Here is a 25,035-nt window from a genome sequence, read left to right on the forward strand (position 1 = left end):
TAGGAGAATCTAACGCAGCCCAAAGAGTGTCCATAAGCTTCAACCATTACCAGTGGAGAGTGAGAAATTATGACGACCATCCACCATACATCCATCAATCCTTTTCTTAAGAAATGGGATTGGGATTGTTGTGGATGGAACATAGTGGAGAGGGGCCTGCAATGTGAACTTATACAACACTTTCCAAACCATAATTAATGGCCATTCCTGTCATATAATCATTCCGCATTCTATAGGGAGAACTAGGAAAGGAAATATATAAAAAAGAAAATAAAAGAAAAACAGTCTTTCTAAAAGTTCATTGTCCACAGTTCATACATGATCACTTACTAACAATAATAATAACAAATCTGAAACAAGGTGAAAAAGAAATAAAGATACAAAGAGAAGTGCAAGCCTGGGATTTAAGGTCTGCACAAGCTATAGCTTAAACTACAGTCTTAATCCAAATGAGCAAAGTATCGTTTAGAGAGTGCATAAATACTTCTTGACTGCTTCAAATCTCTCTGACATCAAAATCTACGGCGATCTGGCCCGAAAGACATGTAACATTGCCCCTCCATATTAGTTCATCAACCCCCTCCTCCCTTCTCTTTTGGCTAACTCCCAATTATCATAAAAATGAATACAGAAACATGAAATTTAAATGAGTACCGCTAGAACAACATTCAATGGTTTAGTACTTACAAAGACATCCTTTTCCTTGGTTCCTTCATCCAAAGTCCTTGAAAAGAACCTATGCAAAAATGAAGGTTAATGTCAAAGAAACAAACCCGAGGCTGAAGCAGAAGTTATTTACCCGACTTTGTTTGGCCGAGTTTACTGGAACACATGGGATTTATCTAAAAGATGCCTGCCATATTACTATTCCCTGTGAAGCAGTTTAAACTTGGATTCTATCTATCATGAGAAAATTTGAAACAGTTTTCTGCACTGTGTTTACCTACAAGATGGTGACAAATCTTGGTGCATCAGTTCTTGACTCTTCAAGAGACCGGTACATGTATAATATTTCAATGTCATCATCCATCTCCTCATCAGCAGACCTAATCACTTCAACTACTAGGTGAGGCATAGCACGAGCAATCTCCTGGCAACCATGGCGAGTGAGGCTACATGAGGACATCCAGAGGAACCTCATGTTGTAGTAGTGATGCAAACCAGAACACAGAGCTGCATCTCCGAAAGGGCTATCTCTAATCTCAAGCTTCTGCAATTGTGGACAACCTTGAAGCACATATTTCAGCCCCATGTCACTGTTTCCGGCAAAAGCCACTGACAATGTGCGTAACAATTTCCCATGTCGTCCAATGTAGTCAAAAGCTTTATCTGTCAGTAATCCAGATACAGCAAGGCGAGTGAGCTTCTTGCAGTTCATAACAATGGCTCCAAATCCATCATCCATGGGTTCTCCGGTCACATGATCAGCCCTATGGCGCCCCATAATGCACAGCCTGAAAACAACCAGATCGGGGCAGTTCTTGGACATTGCTATCACAGCTGCATTAGTCATCCGCTGGCAAAAATATAGAATAGATTGCAATTTCCGACAACCTTCCGAAATAGCTTGGAGGCCAACGTCAGAAACCGGGCCATCACTATCCTCTCGAGCATCGACAGGAAAAACCCGAAGTTCACATAATTCCTTGCATGTTGCAGCCACAGCTTGAAGCCCTTCATCACATATTGAATCAAGAACCTGCACAATCAAAGCTAAAATCAGCTTTGTCTTCAAAAACCTAATTTCTTCAAAAAGTTTGTAGAATAAAATCTCGATTACGTACAGAGAAAATCCGGAGCTTGTGGCACTTGCTGATAACTGGTTTAAGCTGTTCTGCAGTGATGTTAGCATAGCTGAAATTCAGAGATGTTAGATTTGCGCAAACAGGATATATTACGGGCATATAATCGGGAACTATTTCCCTAAACCCAGAGAGGCAAACTAAGGATTTGCAGGCAACAAATGCATTTACATAATCTGGTTCTTGATCACCTTGCCCTGCAATCTCCGAGTGGCTAAAGGACCCTGTCCCAAGGTGTGTGAGTTGTGGAGCTCGAATCATCAGGCGATATAGCTGCCCAATTGAAACATGTCGATTTAATCTGAGCTTCTTAAGTGAAGGAGACCTAGCCACCAGCTTTTCCAATGCCTCGAAATTTATATGGCATTCCACACAATCAAATATGAAGGACTCAAGATGTGATTCACCCTCGGGAAAACAGGATATCCAATCTGTCTCATCATCTATAACCTCAGATTCGATCAGATCAAGCACCCTAAGCTGTCTGCAATTATAGGAATACATCAATCCCCATCCTCAAACTCTCCTTTCATCCATTGACACATTATAAAAACTCAACATTTCGCATCCCAGTTCATACTCAGATCAAGGAAAATGATAAACAGATCTTAAAACATTCAATCTACAAACACAATGATCAGATCAAAAAATATATATCAATATAGCGACAAAATAATTTCAACCCTATACTAAATTAACCAATAACCATTACTCTTTAACACCAACAATAGATCTAATCAGCCATTTATTGGTTAATAAAAAGCAACAGCAAAAGCAATAACAAAGAAGAATACCTGCACTTGTTAACGAAAATAGCAAGGCCACTAGTTCCAAACCCATCACAGCAAACGAGGACGAGCTCCTTAAATCCTACAAACAACCCGGCAAGTGTTGCCAGATCATCATCCGTCACGGACATCCGCTTCAGGTGAACTTTTTCCAGCCAAGGGTAAGCCTTGGCCATCGCCAGCGCCCAGGGATTGAAGTGTGCCCCCCAATCGGGCGGCATCAAGTTAAAGTCCGCGAATCTGGGCTTCCCTTTCAGGTGAAAAGCCCTCACCCCGGTGAACCTGGTAGTGGCCCGAACCGGCGAAACCGCGTAGCAGTTCCCAATGAACAACTCGTATCGAGTCAGCGCCTCGACCCGGTACCAAGACTTGCATACCAATGAAGCGGCGTTTCGGTCCCGCTTTGACGTCAGGAAGTGGAGCACGTTCTCCAACACGTTCTCCAGAACCTGGTCCGGGTACGCCGACTGGAACTCCGGGTGACCCGAGCCAGATCCAGTAGCGTTGCAGTTCCGCGCCTTGTTGGAAATGAACTCAATATCCGACGGCAATGACTGCTGCCTCTCGTCGTCCTCAGACATTTTGCTCCGGTTCCGGTCTGTTGTCTCACGCCACAGACAATGAAAAGAGTAGAAAGAAGGCGATTTTGTAGAGCACGATCTGCCTGGTGGTCTTAAAGACAATCTTTCTTTTTTTATCCTTTGGAGTGAGAGATGGGATTGAGATTTGAGACTCTTAGATGATGAAAATATGGATTCAATGTCTGGGATTGAGATTTGGTCGTAAATACTAATAGTAAAGTTCTTTTCTTTTTGGGTGTTTTTTCTTTGTTCTCAGGAGTCAGCAATGAGATTCTCATGCCTCTTTCTCTCTCTGTTCCATCTGCAATATCCAATGGCTCGACACACTTATCCTTCATTATCTGGGATTTTTTCTTACGAGCTTCTGTCTTTTAATCTCTTTTTTTCATTAAAATAATTGTTAGTTTTTTAGACATCATAGATACTAGTTGGTAACACTTCCCTTGTCAACTTGTAAAAGCTTGTTTGGGTTTTTCTTAAAGACAACCCTTCCTTTCTCATTTTATTTGCAAAACTATCCTTCAACTTTTTCCAATTTTATTTTTTATCTAAGTAATTGACACAGTACTATTAAGCGAAAATACTAAATAAAATTTTGATTTTTAGAGGGATTTGCCTTTATTTATGTTTTAGACGATAAAATTTCATAATTATCTTTTCTCTTATATTTAATGATCAAATAAAATTTAATTTCAATACAATAAGAAAAAGTAACATTTAGTTCTTAAATTTAGTAATTTTCTCAATAATTTATGAATATATATCTATATTAATTTTTGAACTTAACATATTTTATGAGTTAAACCTTGAATTTGAATTCTATTGAGGATTGAATTGTGTAATGAAATCCAAATTTAAAGACCGAATTAACACTAATAGATATTATATTTAGAGTTAATATGAATAAAAAAATCAAGAACTAAATTAAAAAAAAACCAAATTTAAAGACTAAATGTTAATAAAAATGTATCATGCAAATTAAGGGCATGCATATGTTTTCTAGAGATTATTTTATATTTACTATAAATATGAACGTTTGATTTAAAAATAATTATTCATAAATTGTGTCTCTCTACTCTACTTACGAACTACAAAGTTAAAGACATTTGTCGACTTAATTATGAAGGCTTCATGTAAGGATTTTTTTTTCCTGTGTGGTACGTATACACTTTTTTTTAATAATAAAGTTAAACTAAACATTTAAAAAATGTGTTTTTCTGAAACTAAGCAAAGTGAAAATAAGACAAATATGAAAACACCTTACAAGGTTTTCTTCAACTTTTTTATAGAAATTTCTACCTCCTCAATGGACGATGAAGATTAGTTTGATCCTATTGTTTATATTTTATATCTAGAATTTTTTAGTCTTAAAGTAAAAATAAGCACTTAAACTAAGTATTTTTTTTGCTTTAAGTATCTAAACTATTTTTTTGTCAAACTAAGTCCTTAAACTATTATATTTAAACATTTCAAGTCCCGTCATTTTATAAGTTAAAAAAATATTTTTCGACCAATAAGATGTTGACACGTCACACAAAATTTGATATTTGTTTTGATAAAAAAAATAGTTTAGGAACTTAAAACAAAAAAAGTCATAGTTTAGAGATTCATTTTGACCAAAAATAATTTAGGTACTTAAAATAGTTTAAAAACTTAATTTGACCAAAATATAATTTAGGTACTTAAAGTAAAAAAGACATAGTTTACGTACCTACTTTTAGTTTAACCAACTTTCTATATAAATTTAATATAATATACACTTAGAAAATTTTCCATAAACTTCTAGAATATTTCACAAATTTTCCTATTTTATTCTTCATAGTTCCTAGTTTCAAAACTGTTACGATGGTCTGGAACCTTCCACAATGTTCTAGTACATTCTACATTGTTCTCCAACGTTATAGAGTATTCTAGAATTTTCTATAAGGTTATAAATCTTTCCACGTTCTAAGACTTTTTGTTATATTTTAGAACATTTTGTCATCATTTTCGAATTTATAGTTAATCTAAAAATATAGATGGAGAGATTTAGTTTGTGACATTCAAGGGGATTGTTGGATGGAGAGGCAAAGGTAGATCGCTCGTAGGTGGTAGTGTAATGTTTTTCTCTCTTCACGTGTTCCATACTCGTGTGTCCATCACTTGCAAGCATCTCTCTTCTCGGTATCTTTCCTGAAACATAATTAATATTTCCATAAAAATGAAAATAAAGCTGATATAAATCAGTAAGGTAATTATATAAACCTCAAATTTTATTTTTATTCAAATGCAAGTATAATCTCAATATTACTTGAAATTATTTACATTAGTTATTTTCTGATTGTGATATATAGAGTAAAATTACATGATAATTAATTAAAAAACTTTCTTTATTCGATTTTTAGAAATATAAAGAAAATGAAAATATCAAGTATTTGGCATTAATATAAGTGACATTTAGAGCTACAAAATAAGTTTTAAATGATTCTTAACCATTAATCATTTTTTTTTAATTTTTTGGCTGTTTGATGAGCTCTTAAAATTCCTAATTTTATTTTCCTATTGTCCTTTTTCCTTATCTTTTATTCGTTTGTTAGGTAATATTTAATCATTATCAAACTTTTTTTCCAAAAAAATAAGTTCTTTTTAAAAGGGTATATTTATGCAAAGCTACCGAAAAGAAGATGGGGGTTTTCACTATAACTGATATTGGTTCATTTTTACAACTTTTTTTTTATAAAATCATTTTTACACTTTTAAATAAATGATCATCCAGCTCAGTTGGTAGAGCACAAGGTTCTTAATCTTGGGGTCGTGGGATCGGGTCTCATGGAGGGCATTTCATAACTTGGAGGTCTCCTACGGAAACTGCTCTCAACCTGATGTTGGGGACAACCTACTATCTTACTTCCCTCTTACCCCATTACATATGAGAATAAGGGTCACCATATTTTTACACTTTTAAATCGCCTATAAATGTTGCAACATTCTTCCATTTGGATCATCAACTGCCATTGGCCCTTTTTTGCAAAATATAGAAAAGAAAAGGCAATCGTCTAATAGTTTTAACCTTCATTACATACATTATGAACTTTTAAAATTCAAACATTTATTTATCAATAATTTAATAGGACACCACTCATGAAAGGTCGAATTTAAATAATACAATTAAGTTTATTATTTAAAAATTTATGTACTTTTTTACCATAAAGTTTGCAGTTAAAAAAAGAATTAATATAAAAAGATGTGTTAAAACTATATTTTGAAATGTATTTTAGTGTTTAAAGATTTTTTCGTAAAAATAGGTGTCTAATATTTTATCTGTTAATCTTTCAGGTCATACCGTTATATTTTTTAATTTTTTTAATTATAAAAATATTATTTTTTTTTTCAAAACAAGACAAGGAACACAATCGGAGCTGGGTATATAGGTTAAGGCCTGCGGGCTACCCATTTAACCCGTGGCTCGTGCGGGCTTCGGGCCTCAAAAACTACATCTCGTTTAAATTGCGGGCTTTTTAGCCTGGACCGTTAAACCCGTGGGTTTAATGAGTATAACCGCGGGTAGCCCGCGAAGCCCGCAATAGCCCGCTTAATTTAAAATTTATAAAATTTTAGAGAAATAAACTTAAAGAATTTTATAGAAAAGAAAATAAATTACCTATAAATATGATGTTACTTATAATCATTGTAGTTCTTAAATTTATTAGGGTGTTTGTCATAATTCTACCGCTGTTTGATTTTTTTTTTCATTTGCAATGTATCAAATTATTCTTCATTTTAAAAAATAAAAATTAAAAGATTTATATAATATTTTAGTCTTGTAAAATTTACATCATTATTGGTATTTAAAGATTTTTTTTATTTAATTTTGACCTTTATTTTTTTTTTATGAAGTTTGTTATCCATTTCGTTCTTTAATTATAAAAAGTCACGTGATATTCTAATAATATATATCACATGACACGTAATATTTGGATTAAAAATAAGAAAGAAAAGTAAAAGAAAAAATTGAAAACATAATTTTTCAACTTTTAAAGACTTTTACAAAATAAATATATTTTAACAAATTAATGACTTATATTTTATCAATTTTATTATAACTGTATCTTTCAAATTTACTCTTATATTGTAAGTATTTTATTTTATATTTTCATATTATGTTTTAGTCTTTCTCTAAAGTATCCATAAAATACAATTATTAGGACCACATGACAACTTTCTTGTTAGATTTGTATAATATTTGACTTTGTTGAATTTTTATGTTTGAATTTTTGCTTGCAGAGACTTCTGTGTCTTCATATTATAGCATTGAATAATCGTGTTTTATAACAGTATAATGTGGTTATTGTTTTATTTGTTTTTCAATTTGGTGATATAAGTTAATATTGTTTTTTTAATTTGAGTTTAAGTAATTATATCGTTATATATATTAATGATTAAAAAATTAAAAAAATTATTTTATAATCATTTCCGGCTATTTAAAATAAAATTTAAATATTATTTATTATTTTGACGGTGCTACCTTCCTTTTCAAGTTGCTGGATCATTTTTAAAGGTGTAGTGTTGAAAACATTTTTGTGTTTCGATATAACAAATTAAGTTTAAATGAATTTTAAGATTTTATAAATGATTTTCTAAGTATATTCGATTTAATTAATCGAATATCAAATTATTACTCCAAGTCTTTCAAGTTCAAATTCAAACCTTACTAAATGTGTAAAATTGTGTTTTATACTTAAACTATTTTTGAAACAATTTTCATAAAGTATTTTGAACCAAAATAAAAGCCTAAAATCAATTTATCAAAGTGATGCACCAATGCACCAATCCATGTATCGATGCACCATGAATTAAATTGAACATCGAATGCATTTCATGCATCGATGCACATACCATGCACCGATGCACTGAGGATTTTATGAAAACATCGAATGCATTTGATGCATCGATGCACCAGCCATGCATCGATGCACTCTGGCTATTTTGAAACATCGAATGCACTTGATGCATCGATGCACTCTTAGTGCACCGATGCACTAAGGGTCCAACGGTCAAAATATTTGAATTTTACACTGATGCACCATGGGTATGCATCGATGCACTGACGCTCCCAACTGAATTTATTAATTGTTTTCACACTTAAACGACTCTATTGACTCCACTAAGCATCCCCAATGTTTAGAATCATTTGAAGGTGTATTTAAACAAGCTTAGAAGCCATTGATCAAAAACAAGAAACAACAATCAACAAGAATCAAGAGAAAATCAAAGAGAAAGCATCAAACCTCAAGTTTGAGCATTTCAAGCCTATTTTTCATTCAATATTCATTTTGCTTTCAAGAACACTACTTTTACTCAATTGTATTCATTTTTTAGTGTTATTTTCTTTGTTCTAGAATTGTGCAAACAATCTACCTTGTGAGGATTTCCTTGTAAGTTTGCAAATTTGTAATCTTCTCTTTGAGAAAGAGTGTTCTCAAGAATTGGGGTATATTCTTGAGGGAGTTGTAAGATTATCTCTTTGGCCTCAAAAGAAAGAACAAATTAGTGAATTTGTTGGAAAATCCTTAGTGTGGATAGCTAAGGTAGTAGACGTAGACTTTGATTGAGAAAGTCGAACCACTCTAAATCGCTGTGCAATTACTTTCAATTTTCTTCAAAAGCTTCCACCAAAATTTTAATTGCCAATTCACCCCCTCTTGGCCGATTTTGTTGATCGATTAACTCAACAATTGGTATCAGAGCCTCACTCATTTGAAGGTTTAATCGCCTCTTGATTCGATTCGGGAAGAGTTATATCGATTGTCAAGTCATCAATGGCCTCTACTTCAAATGTCGACTCCGATCTCGATTCGATGCCCGTCAACAAGCCTCCATTCTTCAATGGAGCTAACTATACCTATTGGAAGAATATGATGATGTATTTCATTCAAGCAAGTGACATGGGAGAATGAAATGTTGTAGAACACGGATATATCAAGCCTCTCACTCATCCAATAATGTGGAGTGAATGAGAGACAAGAATGTTCCAGCTCAACTCCAAAGCAATCCATATATTTTTGTGCTCTTGGACCAGATGAATATGGAAGAGTTTCATCTTGTACAACCACCAAAGAAATATGGGATAAACTACAAGTCACTCATGAAGACACCGACGAGGTAAAAGAATCTAAAATTAGTCTTCTAACACATAGCTATGAAAATTTCAGGATGAAACCAAATGAAGATATCAAAGCTATGACGGATAGATTCTCACGATTGTCAATGGTCTCAAATCATATGGAGAGATCATTCCAAACGAAAAGCTTGTGAGGAAGTTAGTTTATTCACTTCCAAAATCATGGCAATCCAAGAAGACTGCAATCATCGAGGCTAAGAACCTAAAGTCCTTAACTCTTGAAGAGGTAATCGATTCCCTCCTCACTCATGAAATGATGCTTGAAGATGAGGTAGACCTTGATAAGATTGACGAGACACCAAAGGAGAAGGAGAAGAAGAAAAACATTGGAGTTGCTCTCAAATCCACAAAAGATGAGAGTGATTCGGATGAAGATGACAATGACGAGGAAATGGCATTGCTTGCCAAACAGTTCAGAAAATGATGAGACCTTACCGAGGAAGAGAATTCAAACGAAATGAAGGCATCAAAAATGAACCAAAAGAGAAGGACTCTATCATTTGCTATGAATGCAAAAAACTGGGGCATGTCAAATATGATTGCCCACAATTGAAAAGAAATGGTTAATCAAAAAATAAGCACAAGGCTCATGTGGCTATATGGAGCGATGAAGAGGGTTCCGATGAAGAGGAACAAAAAGTAGCAAACTTGTGCTTGATGGCATTCGGGGAAGATTCTAAGGTAACCTCTAACTCATCTGAATTTGATGATTTATCTTATGATGAGCTATTAGAGGAATATAATGGGTTGGCTTCGGATTATGAGAAATTGTTTTTAAAATATAAAAATGATGTTTCAAAATTGAAAAATGAAAATAAACTCATATAAAAAACCAACAACGATCTTGAAAGTAAAATCAAAGATTTGCAAATCAAACTAGAAGAGTTTGAAAAGAAAAATTTGGATTTGCAAAATTTACTTTCACAGGTCAATGATGATCATAAAAAAATTGATGATCTTAAAACTTCTTTTGATAAAGATGGAACAAAACGTTTTAAAAATAGAGAAAATTCAAAATTCAACTTTTTTAGAAAAAGTTTTAAAAACTACAATTATAGAGGTCCTCGAAGAACCTCTAATGGAAAAATCGTTAGAAGTATATGGGTTCCTAAAGGACTCATTACTACTAAAGATAAAGATATCCTACACAAATAGATACCTAATGGGACTAAGATTTTGGAAACTAATGAATATGGACCCAAAAGAATTTGGGTACCAAAAATTAGAAATTAATCTATATTTTGTAGGAAAAGGAGCATTGCTACAAGGCATAGGAAACAAATTCAAACTCATGGTACCTTGATAGTGGATGCTCAAGACACATGACCGGAGACAAAAACTGGTTCATAGAGCTTAACGCCAAAAATGGATGAGAAGTGACTTTTAGTGATAATTCAAAAGGTCACATCGAAGGTATAGGTACTATAGGTAATACTTCTTCCATACAAATTAAAAAAAATTTATATGTGAATGGATTAAAGCATAATCTCTTAAGTATTAGTCAATTATGTGATAAAGGATTCAATGTCATGTTTGAAACTAATGGTTGTAAAGTTATTGACATTGCATCTAATCGAATTATGCTTGTTGCTCATAGAATAGGAAACATATATACATGGTGCATTTAGACTCTATTGATATGACTAATTTATGCCTAGTTGCTAAGGATGAACATGATAGTTGGTTATGGCATAGGAGACTAGGACATGATAGTATGAGTGTTTTGCAACGGCTAATTCAAGGAAATTTAGTTCAAGGGTTGCCTAAGCTTAAATTTGATAATGATAAAATATGTGATGCTTGTGCTAAAGGAAATTAAAAGCTAATTTCTTTTAAATCCATTAATGATGTATCAACTAGTAGAGTATTACAATTGATCCATATAGATCTTTTTGGGCCAACTAGGACTACTAGCTTGGGTGGAAAACAATATGCATTTGTCTTGGTAGATGACTATTCTAGATATACTTGGGTTCTATTCTTAATTACTAAAGATGAAGCATTAGAAAAATTCATCACGTTTTCAAAAGTAATCCAAAACGAAAAAGGTTACTCTATAACTAGTGTTAGGAGTGATCATGGAACTGAATTTGAAAATCTTGGATTTACTGATTTTTGTAATTCTAATGATATTAGTCATAATTTTTCATCACCTAGAACCCCTCAACAAAATGGAGTTGTTGAGAGGAAAATCGAACTTTAGAAGAAATGACTAGAACCATGCTCTGTGAAAACAATTTGCCAAAATATTTTTGGGCGGAAGCCACAAATACCGCTTGTTATGTTGTAAATCGAGTAATGATTAGGCCAATCTTAAAGAAAACTCCATATGACATTTTCAAAAATAAAAAGCCTAACATTAGCTATTTTCATCCTTTTGGATGTAAATGTTTTGTTTTAAACAACGGTAAAGACAATCTTGGCAAATTTGATGCTAAAAGTGATGAAGGAATTTTTCTGGGTTATTTCTTAAATTCTAAAGCTTATCGAGTATTTAATAAAAGAACTTTAGTTGTAGAAGAGTCTATACATGTTTTTCGATGACAATCTCTTTCCGATGAAGGATTCTTGTTTGAATGATGATGTAGGTATTATAAATATAAAAGACGTTGGACATGACGTTGGAGAACCATTATCAAAGGAAGAAACGAAAGATGAGGAAACTCAATATCCTCTCAAGAATCCAACCATTGAAGAAAGGGAAGTATCTTACCCCAAGAGAGTACAACTATGTCAAGGATGGTGAGATTATAGGTGATCCATCAAAAGGGGTAACAACTCGATCTTCTCTTAGGTGTTTGCTTATGTGCTAGATTTCAATCATGCCCTAAGGAATCACATTTACCAGCTGTTAAGAGGATCTTTAGATACCTTAAGGACACTCCTAGTTTAGGACTTTAGTATCCTAGAGAATCTAGCTTTAGCTTGCATGTCTTCTCTGATGCGGATTATAGAGGATGCAAATTAGATAGGAAAAGCACCTCCGACACTTGCCAATTCCTTGGAAATATGCTGATTTCTTGGTTTTCAAAGAAACAAAATTGTGTCGCATTATCTACCACTGAAGCGAAATATATTTCAGCCGATAGTTGTTGTGCACAAGTTTTATGGATGAAACAACAACTTTTTGATTATGGAATTGAAGTAGGTACCATTCCTATCAAGTGTGATAATACTAGTGCTATTTGTCTCACTAAAAATCCCATCCAACACTCTAGAACTAAGCATATTAAAATTAGACATCACTTCATTAGAGACCATGTCGCTAAGGAAGATGTAATTCTAGAATTTGTTGATACTTTGCACCAATTAGTGGATATCTTTACAAAACCTTTAAACAAAGAAAGATTTTGGACACTTAGGAGAGAATTAGGTTTAACTGACATATCTTCACTTAGTGTTTAAAATAATTTTAACACTTTTAAGTATAAATGAAAAATGCATATAATGATAATTTTTTATTGCATTCTTTGCTATTAATTAGGGGGAGTTTATGTTGCTTGATGAAAATTAATTTTATGTTCAAAAGTAGTTTAAAGGATTAATTTGATTGATTGAACATGATTAATTTTCAATATATGAGTTACCAATACCACTAGAGCCAATTAATTTAGCTTTTTGAGTGTTTAAAACGGATTTTTTGACATTTTTGTGCTTCATGCATCGATACACTTAAAATTGCATCGATGCATCCCTTTAAATGTGCATCGATTCATCATGTTGATGCACCGATGCACGCCTTGAATGTGCATCGATGCACAGGGTCATGCATCGATGCATCCGTCGGGTTTTGGGTTTAAAAGGCTTATTTTTCTCATTTGGTTCAAACCCTAAAAACTAAACCTCTCTAGCCGCTCATCCATCTCACTCTCTAAATTCTCTTATTGCTCAAAACCAACGAAATTTTGTTGGAATATCCAAGATCTTCAACTCCTAATCCTGCTTTTATCATCAAATTGTGCAAAACAACATCACATTCCCTCAAATCCGAAAATTTCAAGATAATATTTCAAAAACTCTATTTCATTGATTTTTGATCTTAGGAATAGTTTAGATTAGTTCTAGGATGAACATTATATCGGGCATTAATTGTTTGATGATTATAAACTAGATTTTACAACCAATTTCATAAAAAACTCACAAATTTTCAATGAATTTTTGAATTTTTGAAATTTTAAAAAAAAACCGAAAATCTGATTTTAGTTTTTAAATTTGACGTTTTTGATTTAATTATGTTGTCTTCATGAAAAACTATACATATTATAATTTTCAAACGTTGTTTTCTAAATAGTTTTTCAAAAACTATGCCTATTAGAATTTGGTTTAGAGAACCTTGAATTATTGCGGACTCATTTGAGTTTTGGGATTGATTAAATTGCATACATGTGTTTCAATATGCAGGTTATATTCCTTTTTCCGATTCCTAAACTATGCCTAATCCCAAACAACCTAGAACTTCATCGAGTCGTTCTCGTTCAAACCAACCTCCTAATATCATTCCTCCTCCACCTTAATCTCTATTAGGATTGTTTTAACATGCCTGAGCGTCGTAGAGACAAATTGTACTCTAGGTACAAAAATTCTTTTCAAACTTACAGAATCCGGGAAGAGCGTATTCCTTCTCTTCAAGCTATGATATATATTGACTTTGAATACCTTCTGATTCTTAAAGCTTGGAAGTTTGATAAAATGTTTTAGCTCAAACCTATCGTTTATCAACAGTTAGTCCGTATTTTTTATTCCAATGCGGTATGTATTCAAAACGAAACTCAATGTGGGACTATAGCCATTAGATCATATCTTTTAGGCCAATATATTAATATTGACCCCGCGATTATAGCTTCACGTTTTGGATTAGATGATGATGGGTTATTTAATAAGAATGAAACTATAGATTATCCCTATGTTCCAAACGCTAGTGTTAAAACTCTACGATCATATCACGATCGTTTTCTTCATCTGATGATCTCTTGGTGGTTTAGACCATCCGAAGGTAGGTACTCCACTCTTCGTATTAGGGATTTGTGGTGGATGCACTGTCTCAAGAATAAGATCAAAATCAATCTACCCACATTATCTTCAGTCAACTAGTTGATGTCATAAACATTGTTCCTTCAAAACTGTCGAAACATTAGTTTATGGATGTCTTCTTAGTAACCTCTTTATCAAACTTGGTCTAGACGTCTCTCTCGACAATCCTATCCCACTCCAAACCAAATCAATCTTACTTCCTTGAAGAAAGCGGATTGGAAGCAAGACGAGGAAACCGGTCTTTGGGTATTTCGACCCGGTAAGCAAACCCCGTGAGCTAGTTCTTCAAGAGCTGCTCCTAGCTCTTCTCGTGCTCATCCTCCTCCTCCGGCACTGGCACCGGCTGCTGACGATGATCCTGAGTTTCAACAACTTATGCAAGATATCGACGATCACGTTCCAGACGAGTAGCCTGCACCAGAACAGGTACGACAAGAATATCAAATACCATCATATTTTCGATCCTTCTTGGAGTCGTTTGATCTGAGGTTTGCCTCCATGAAGTCTCAAATTACTGAGTTTCAGCGGGAGATGCGTGAACGTATGGACGCGCTCACTCTTGAAGTTCGAGCTCATTATCCTCCTCCTCCCGACCCTCCTATGGATTAGACATTTTCCATGTTTTCTTGTTTTAAAACTTGGATTGATATTTGTTTTGATGTTTCTGGATTGTTTGTTTTGGATTGATAAATGTTTGAATTTGTTAGGAGTTGGATGTTTTATGGATTTTGAACTAATTATATATATTTGGTTTGATTTTAATGATTATTAATTTTTGCATCATATTAGTTCATTTTGACCAATTATGCCATTTCACATTTAATTATGAATATTGTTTATAAAACTAATGGCTAATCTCTCTTTTGATTGTGATCTTAGCAGCTTAAGTTATATATATATATATATTTAATCAATTGGCTATGTTTTTCAAAACCTTGTTTAAATCGATTTTTAAATCTTTTTGATTTAACAAAAGGGGGAGAATATTAATGTTAAAAGGGAGAAGTGTTATAGTAAGGGAGAGTAATTTTTCAAAATTAATTTCATATTTTTAGAAAATCTTAAATAACACAAATGTTTTGTTATATCAAAAAAAGGAAGATTGTTGAAAACATTTTGTGTTTCGATATAACAATTAAGTTTAAATTAATTTTAAGATTTTACAATGATTTTCTAAGTATATTCGATTTAATTAATCGAATATCAAATTATTACTCCAAGTCTTTCAAGTTCAAATTCAACCTTACTAAATGTGTAAAATTGTGTTTTATACTTAAACTATTTTTGAAACAATTTTCATAAAGTATTTTGAACCAAAATCAAGCCTAAAATCAATTTATCAAAGTGATGCACCGATGCACCAATCCATGCATCGATGCACCATGAATTAAATTGAACATCGAATTCATTTCATGCATCGATGCACATACCATGCACCGATGCACTGAGGATTTTATGAAAACATCGAATGCATTTGATGCACCAGCCATGCATCGATGCACTAGCCATGCATCGATGCACTCTGGCTATTTTGAAACACCGATGCACTAAGGGTCCAACGGTCAAAATATTTGAATTTTACACTGATGCACCATAGGTATGCATCGATGCATTGACGCTCCCAACTGAATTTATTAATTGTTTTCACACTTAAACGGCTCTATTGACTCCACTAAGCATCCCTAACATTCAGAATCATTTGAAGGTGTATTTAAAAAAGCTTAGAAGCCATTGATCAAAAACAAGAGACAACAATCAACAAGAATCAAGAGAGAATCAAAGAGAAAGCATCAAACCTCAAGTTTGAGCATTTCAAGCCTATTTTTCATTCAATATTCATTTTGCTTTCAAGAACACTACTTGTACTCAATTGTATTCACTTTTTAATGTTATTTTCTTTGTTCTAGAATTGTGCAAACAATCTACCTTGTGAGGATTTTCTTGTAAGTTTGCAAATTTGTAATCTTCTCTTTGAGAAAGAGTGTTCTCAAGAATTGGGGTATATTCTTGAGGGAGTTGTAAGGTTATATCTTTGGCCTCAAAAGAAAGAACAAATTAGTGAATTTGTTGGAAAATCCTTAGTATGGATAGCTAAGGTAGTTGACATAGACTTTGATTGAGAAAGTCGAACCACTCTAAATCGCTGTGCAATTACTTTCAATTTTCTTCAAAAGCTTCAACCAAAATTTTAATTACCAATTCACCCCCTATTGGCCGATTCCGTCGATCGATTAACTCAACATGTAGCAAGTTAGAACCTTATTTTTTATTGTATTTAAAGCATTTAAAATTGTTGTTATTTAACGGGCAGCGGGTAAGCTCGTTTTAGCCCGGGGGTTAAATAAATGGGCCGCGGGCCTTAAAATTCAAAATCGTTTATGAATGCGGGCTTTTTAAATTGTTCCGTTTAAGCCCGCACAGTCAAAACTCGAAGGCTAAACGGGCGGGTAGCCCGTATACCCAGCTCTAAACACAATAGTGACGGTTGTGTAACGTATATACGACTTTAGGCACTTATTTTTAATGAAAAATTCTTTAGGCACCAAACCGTGTTTCAAGGTATATTTTTTTATTAATCCTTAAAAAATATAAAATAGCACAAGCCAAACAACCTCAGTTGTTAAGAGATTTGTTATTATCACTTAAGATCATGATACGAACACTGCATATGCTTGAGGTATGAGTGTTCATTGTCAAATTTGAGAATCTTTAACAAATATTACATTGTAGATTTATTAAAAACAAAATACATTAATAGATTTACATCATAACTTGTAATCTTGTGATTTGATATAATGTCAAAACAACCCCCAACGTTTACCAAAATAGTTATTTGGTCTATATTCTTTCTTTTCTTTTTTTGGAGTATTTTAGCTCCCTGCGTTTCACTTTGGAGCAAAAAAGCTTCCTCTATAGATAAAAATCATTAGTTAACAAACGATTAACGCTCTAAATATGAGCATTTTTTAACATAAAATGAAACATTGATAGCTAAAATGCCTCGTAAAAAAGAATAAGAGACAAAATGATTATTTTTTTAAATGTTAGAGGCTTTTTACTTTAAAATGACACATTAAAAGTCAAAATACTCCAAAGAGTATAATAGAAACATAATGATCATTTTAATAAATGTCAGGGACTTATTTTAACATTATTCCTTATAATTTAATTTTCTTTGGATAGTACTTTATATTTTTTTATTGATCAATCAGTCTATGTTTATAAAATACCTTCATCTTTTTGCGTGTTTAAAATGGATACAAGTTGATGAACTCTCTCTTAAACATTTTAACAACTTAATAAATTGTTTTAGTAATAAAAGAGAATATTATTTTTTCATAAAGATTTAAATTTGAGTAACTGTTTATAAGATGTGAGAGCGTTATCATTATTTAAGAAGATTCTGAACAAATATTATTTAATCACCTCTGATTCATAAATAATAATTTCTTAAATTAAAATAATATTTTGAATTTTGAATTTGAATATATTAATCTAATTTTTATTTTTTATAAATATATTAGGTGGTTCTAAATTAAAATTTGATTTACTTATTTATTGGTTTTAATTCAATTAATATTATCGTTGTAATAATTTAAATATTGTGGGTTCAAACGTATAATCGTTTTCAATCATAAAACCCCGACCAATAATATGTAGTTTTGAGATTCTTCTTTGCGAATTTAATTGATTATTTTTGAATTTTAAATGTTATAGGGGGATAAATTTATAAAATTTGAATGTAAAAAAAAAATTTATAAAATCTTAGAGAAACAAAAGATAAGTTTAATAAAAACTGAAATTATATGTAATATAAAATTTTAGGGAACGATTGTCTCTGTCTAACTCAATCCAACCCCGTCTGTGATTATATAGTCAATTGAAAGCATAATAAATATTATAAAAAATTAAAATGGAAGTCTAAAGACAGCATTTTACAAGGTTTTGCTTTTATATTTACTGATGAATTAACTAGGATGATATTCTTAGCCTATTTTTTGATGCATGCATAATTTAGGTAAAATAAATTGCTTCAAACAATTCAATGAAACTTTTGAAGAATAGACGTGGTTATATGTCACGATAAATAATGGCGTTTGAGAAAACAAACGCCGCTATATAACATGATTTTTTACAGTGTTTTATGTTCACAACACCGTTAAATTTTGTGGTATTGATTCAGTAATGTTTTTTGTGACATTCTTACAAATATCGACGCATAAAAACGTCACCGAAAAAGAGGCGGTTAAAAACATGCTTTAATGTAATGAGATACAGATTCGAAAAATAAATGGACAATGATGTAACTTTGAATATTAATTTTTAAAAAATAATACTTGGATGGAAAGGCCCGGATTCATTGGGCAAAAATGAAGATGAAACATGAAGTCATTGTGAAAAGGTGACAAAACAAATTGAAGAAAAGAAGAAAAGAAGAAGAAGGAATATTTATATGATTTTGGTGGTAACCAAACAATCCCAGCAATAAACAAGGAATAAATGCATCGTTCCAATGCATCAAGACAGATCCAGCCATACCATAGCTGACTTAAAAATTTTTTTTATTTAGTAAAATAATAATTTTTTAAGAATCTTTCCATAAAGTAGGAGGTTTAGTTCTGTCTTAAAATGGTTTTAATACTACGGTTATGTGTATTGTTCATAAAAGATGGACATCAGTCGACAAGAATAAAAGCCCTTCTTTTTTTTAAAGCCAACCAATTGGATTAACAAAGCCCGCACATCTGGGAAGTCGGGAATGATGTTGTTTTTTAAACCTAGAAAGATGCTTTCGGGAAATAGCCTTTTTAGCTATGATGGGTGGAATATTGAAGCCCATGCTACTTTACAGGGGAAGGCCCAAATCCATACACAGCCTTGATAATGGGCGTATTCTTTTTCTTTATTACAGGGGAAATAGCCTTTATTAATGTTGAAATCGAAAAATAATCGCCTAAAATATATTGGGATTAAGGCAGATGTAGTTGATCTCATATTATGCGTTATCGTGTGGAACTTGATATGCAAAGTTGAAAGTTGGGACAAAAAGAATGAAGAAGGACGGCTCACGATTTCTTTGGATTTTGATCCCTCTCCCGTTATTATCTTTTTGTAATTTTTCCCTTCTCCTTTTCCTTTATGAAAGGAATGATGAGCCAGCCCCCGACCGATCATGGGAAAATCTCGGAACCAAAGTCAACCCAACCGCCGACTGTCTCTTCTGACTACGCTCCGTACCCGAAATTAGACCCGACGGACGTCGCTCCTACACCGCAAAATTGGTCCAGCGTTTCCATGGGTTCCCAATCAGATTCCAATCCACATCCGGCACCCATATCTACCAGCGCTGCCCCACCATGTCTGCCGAGTCCAATCCTTACGTGTCTCAGGCACCAGTTCAATCGTCTTCCTTCAAGAGTAGCATACTGGCTTCAGTTTATGTGTAATTGGAATTTTGAATATAGTTTTAAAGTCTATATAAATAAATTTCCCCTTTTTTGTTCGAGCAGATAAGATGGAATCAGTGAAAGACGTGTTGGGGAAGTGGGGGAAGAAAGCGGCGGACGATACTAAGAAGGCGAAAGAGATAGCCGAGAACACGTGGGCAACACTGTAATTGTTTCTATCTTTTTGATAATTACCCTTTCGCCCTTGCTATCTCTGTACTATTTTTTTTTTGTCAAATGAATGGATAATAATTGTCGTTGTAGTGAAAACTGGGCCGAGTTTTGCTGACGCTGCTGTAGGAAAAATTGCTCAGACAACCAAAGTTATAGCAGATGGTGGTTATGAGAAGATCTTCGGGACAACATTTGAGACTGTTCCTGCTGAAAAGCTTCTGAAGACATATGCCTGCTACTTGTCCCCTCGGCTGGTCCTGTTATTGGAGTTCTATACCTGTCGACCGAAAAGCTTGCTTTTAGCGACAACCCACTGGCATATCAAGTTGGTGACCAGACTCAATATAGCTATTATAAGGTAAACAGGTTTTATGTTATGCAATACTGCTTTGCTTCTAATTTTCGCATGTGCAACTAAGGGCTAGGGTCGAGTTCGAATGTATGTAGACTAAGAATTAGCCATCAAATTAATGATGCTTTTTGATGATACGATAGAAAATTGTTAGGTTTTGGCAGTTTCATACCATGTTAAAGACATGAATTACTATTTTCTCATCTCTTCCTTGGTTAACATGTTTCAAAATATATTGTAATTAGGGATGACAATTGGTCCCATCAGCTTGGCATTTTAGCCTACCCGAACTCGACTTTAAAAAAATCTCACCAGATTCAAACCCGAAAATTTATTCGGAAACCCATCTCCAACTCAATTTAGTATGATTTTAATTTTTTCATATATTCTTTTTCAAAATAGAAAAAAATTGAATAAAAATATTAATTTATTAATAGCATAAAACTAAAGTAAATTTTAATATAAGAACATATTTTAGTACCTTATATTTTTGTTTAATACTTTATTTTTATCAAAATTCAACTAAAATTATATAAATGCATATTGTATTTTTGTAATTATTCTGGGTTGGGGCAGTGTAGGTTTTCCCTAGACCTGGCTCCGACCCGATCAGGTCGGATTGAGTCGAGTTCAGTTTTTCATTTCTTGTCATCCCTAATTGGAATGGAATGCTCTCAAGTTGATGGTTCTATGTGGATTAGTGGATTACTCGAAGTTGAGAAACCCGGATGCTTTATTACCTGAAAACTGTTCTTACTGTTCTTAAACATACTAGATTCCTTTTTTTCATTGGCGTTATACTTATCCTAGTTATTTGCAAAATTCCATGGTTATCTTGTTTCATAAGAGTTTCACGTTGTTGTTAGACTTGTTCTCTCTTGTGCAAAATTTTAGTTGATAATGATACTTTATAATGCTTTGTTTAAATTCAACTTTTAAAACGAAGTTGAACACTATTTCGAAGGTAGAATATTATAAGAGATGGATTGGGTTGGGACAACTTTAAATAGATTATGACATCCTCAGTTTTACTAAATTGATCTTATGATTCTAAAGAACACAATCAAAAGCCATCCTGTAATAGATGGCCTAAGGCTATTCAAACCATTAAATTTCTAGGATTGTGTTTTCACCTTCTCGGTTTTAAGAGGACCTACGTTTTTTTAGAGATTTCTCAAAAGTTTTGATAGCTTCTTTCTTTCTTTTAATGCATACTTGTGCTCATGTGTTTGTAAATATTCTTGCCTTTATCATTTATTTATGGATCAATATTTTTATTTATAAGTTTATATACAGTCAGTGAACTGCATGAAATCTAAACCCGTATTTGTCTTTGTTTAACCCGTTTAATTATTTAGTATGTGATTTTGTGTCCGGTCGCAACATGTTTGTGTAGGTGGTTATTCCATTACATCAACTGAGGGGAGTGAATCCATCAACTAGCAAAGCCAATCCGGCTGAGAAATACATACAGATCATATCAGTTGATAACCATGAATTCTGGTTCATGGGGTTTGTATATTATGACAGTGCTGTTAAGAATCTTCAAGGTGCATTGCAACCTCGTAGCTCTTGATGCCATGTTATCAAAAAGGTGATTGCTTTACTATAGATTGATGTACATAACATATATCGAGTCAGATTTGCGATATAGCATATGTTTTTATATTGCATTTATTTCAAGTGTAACTGTGATATGATTCCTTCGGTTCTTAAACATCATTGTTTGGTGAATACGTTTGGATTTCAGTAAAGATATCAGTTTGTTTAAGTGTCACTGATACGATTCCTCTTTTCCGCACAGTGCATTGTAAGGAAGGATCCAGTTTGTGTAATAAGGTCGAAGATAGTGTGATTTATTGGCCCAAATGTGCTGGAACCGACAGATCCCCAGTAGGTCCGAACCTGACCGAGGAGTTGCTGTTGTAAAGGCCAGGATAGGTCAGCTTGTCTGTCTTCATCTTAACTGGCACCTGATAGAGGGAAACATACGCCTATTTTTATGGCAGATGATAATACATTCAGATCATGGGCCATCCACCAGGGACCATAGATTCTCACTGTTGAGCTAATCTAATCTTTCTAGGTATAATGAATGCAGATTTCTAAATACCATTTTTGTCGTGTTCATTTCTATCATAGAAAGATTCTCAAAAGTGATTAAAAATTATTCCATCGGTTCTTCTCTAAGTAAGAGGCCAAACACAATCAAGTTTAATTCGGTTGTTAAAATGCTAACCCTCCCAAATAACCAAAAGCAGCAAATTGGTCCATTGCCATTAATAGTAATGAAACAGTTTTATATTCATCCAAAACAAAGAAAGAATCATTATTGGTATTTTACTATTTTTATGAAGCGAGGGTTAAGATGAAGAAGAACACAAGAGGAAAGGAAGAGAGAGAGAGAGAGAACATATGTGATAGCTGTAATGTCAGTACAATTAATAATGTTGTTTCAGTTCACTTTTGTTTCGAGACAGAGAGCCCACATGTCCCTCAACAGGGACAACCCAAAAGCAGCGTAAAACCACCAAAAAGAAAACCCCCCAAACTCAAAACCTCTTTGAAACTCTTATTCCGACAGCTTCCCACTACGCTATCTTCTCTTTACTCGACTTTCCCCAACATCAAACGTGTTCAGTTCTTCCCCACAAACACATATCTCATCTCTTCTTCTTCCTCGATGATTTTAAACATGGTTGTTTATGGGTTTAATTTGTTGATTATGTTTTAAAAATAATTTTAAAAAAGGTGTTTTTAATGAGCCAATCCGCGGGACCTTAGGCTGGTCAGAAGAAGTCTGACTTATGTCTGAAACACTGCAATAAAACTGGTGATTTGTCAACTTTTTCCTTAATGGTGATTTTGAGGATTTGTTCAGCTGGAAGGAAGTGTAATAAGAGTTGCAAAATATCAGTTGAAAAATTAATTAAAGTGAGAGAAAAGCCATATTTAATAGAGGTATATTACAGTGAAAATGTTCCAGCTTTGCATGCCAACACGTTTTTAATTCACTTTTATCATGAAATTACGATCACATGATACTAACTTACAAAAACCCTTTGATCATCATCTTAATAAAACCTAAGCTAATTCTAAACTAGAAGTGTAATTTTGATCACGCAGAAATGCAAACTATATTGATATGCAGAGATGAAAAGATGATGGATTAAAATTAGTTAATGAAAATGAGATATTTATTGAGCTGAAACAACCTTAAAATCAAAAAGAAAACTACAGTTAGCAACAATGTACTCTTCAGAAACTTCAGATCATCATCACCATCCTACACTAATAATAATAACAGAATCAAAATCAGGTTCACAATCAAAAAGAAAGAAAGGCAAGAGCCCTAGTTCAATCCCTAGAGAATTTCCCATTATCATATTCTTTGATGATTTTGTTCTACTGGGGTAACATTCTTGAAGCATTTTCTTTTGGTTGGAGATTAGGTTTCTTACCAAGAGTGTACTTTTGTTATGCATCCAGACCTTAAGAACTTGCCTTTTCACCCCGGTTTCTTCACAAAATTGTTCCACAGCAGCTTCACCATGCCTTTGAATCCTCTACCCGAGCCTTTCAGCGAAACCAAGCATCTTATCCTTTTGTCAGGCGTAAATCTTGTTCTAATCTCTTCTTTAATCCTCCACCTCTACCGCCACCGCTACTAGGATTCGAAACATCTTCATCTTCTCTGCTGTAGGCACCGGCAATACCACCTCCCGACGCCGCCGGCAAGGCCAAAGGCCTTTGCTGCGGTGTTGGGCTCAGGTGCAGATACCCGGCCGGTGGCGGCGCCCTATAGTAGGGTGAAAATTGGAGGTTTGACGGTGGTGGTGATGAGGTTATAAATATTACTGCCTTCGCCTTCAGTTTCTTACGGTGAAAGTTCCTGTGACAGTTACAAGCAGCGCATTTCAAGGCGTCAAGGGTCCCTTCATCACCAGCCGCGATGAACTCGCCGCAGCCATCCACCGCGTGTCCTCCGATACTCACCGCATGGTTCTTGAGACACTCACGGTACCTTATACCGGACCCCACTTTTCTCGGCGTTGCCGAAGCCGCACCACCTTCGCCGCTGCTAAGGGGTCCTATCTTGGACCGAGCATCTGATGAGTTGCCGAGTGAGTCGTAGCCCGAGGGAAGTGGAACGGGCACACCCATTTCTTCCTCTGCTCTTTATGTTCCTCAAAATCCATTTCCGTTTTCACCGCCCACTCAGAGAAGATCTACAAAGCTGGGGCTAATTCAGCATCAGATCCACCATAGACAACAGAAAGAAGAGAGCTTAAATAAATAAAACAAAGGGTTAGTTTACTGAGTTGTTGTTTTAGCAGAGAGGGAAAGATAAGAAGGGAAGAGAGTATGGCCATGATTCGCTGGGCTAAGGCTAACCTGCAAAAGAACGGATGTCTTACTCGAAAGCCTTTCATGTGCTTTCCATTTTGTTGAAACAAGTAAGCAAACAAACATAATTTAATTTCATCTTTTTCTATATTACACTCTAATCAAAAAAAAAGTTAACTTCATTCAAGCCATTCAATAAATGATGTTTACATATGTTTTGTTGCTGTGATCCAAACATACATAACATAGTTGATTTTAAGGTTTGGAGATCCCGACTGCTAGTTTGTTGTTCTTGTAAGGAACATTTAGATTCAGGATAGATATAGAGGGTGCGTTCATATTTTTTTTTAATT

The 25,035-nt window shown here is 33.8% G+C and overlaps 1 protein-coding gene and 2 pseudogenes across 1 annotated transcript; 1 reads left to right on the forward strand and 2 right to left on the reverse strand.

The window, feature by feature from the left end:
- Window positions 1-361: 361 nt before the first annotated feature.
- LOC120199000 (transport inhibitor response 1-like protein) lies at window positions 362-3,265 on the reverse strand. The gene is made up of 5 exons (XM_039200225.1): window positions 2,597-3,265; window positions 1,785-2,286; window positions 944-1,699; window positions 688-736; window positions 362-599 (listed from the first exon to the last, which is right to left on the reverse strand). The coding sequence occupies exons 1-3, from the start codon at window positions 3,169-3,171 to the stop codon at window positions 944-946; spliced, it is 1,833 nt and encodes a 610-aa protein (XP_039056156.1). The 5' UTR covers window positions 3,172-3,265; the 3' UTR covers window positions 362-599; window positions 688-736.
- A 16,051-nt stretch (window positions 3,266-19,316) lies between these two features.
- Window positions 19,317-22,431, forward strand: LOC120198992 (annotated as a pseudogene).
- A 1,053-nt stretch (window positions 22,432-23,484) lies between these two features.
- Window positions 23,485-24,680, reverse strand: LOC120198993 (annotated as a pseudogene).
- Window positions 24,681-25,035: the final 355 nt, after the last annotated feature.

This window comes from Hibiscus syriacus, unplaced genomic scaffold (assembly GCF_006381635.1).
Source record: "Hibiscus syriacus cultivar Baekdansim isolate YM2019G1 unplaced genomic scaffold, ASM638163v2 tig00005265_pilon, whole genome shotgun sequence".
NCBI lineage: Eukaryota > Viridiplantae > Streptophyta > Magnoliopsida > Malvales > Malvaceae > Hibiscus > Hibiscus syriacus.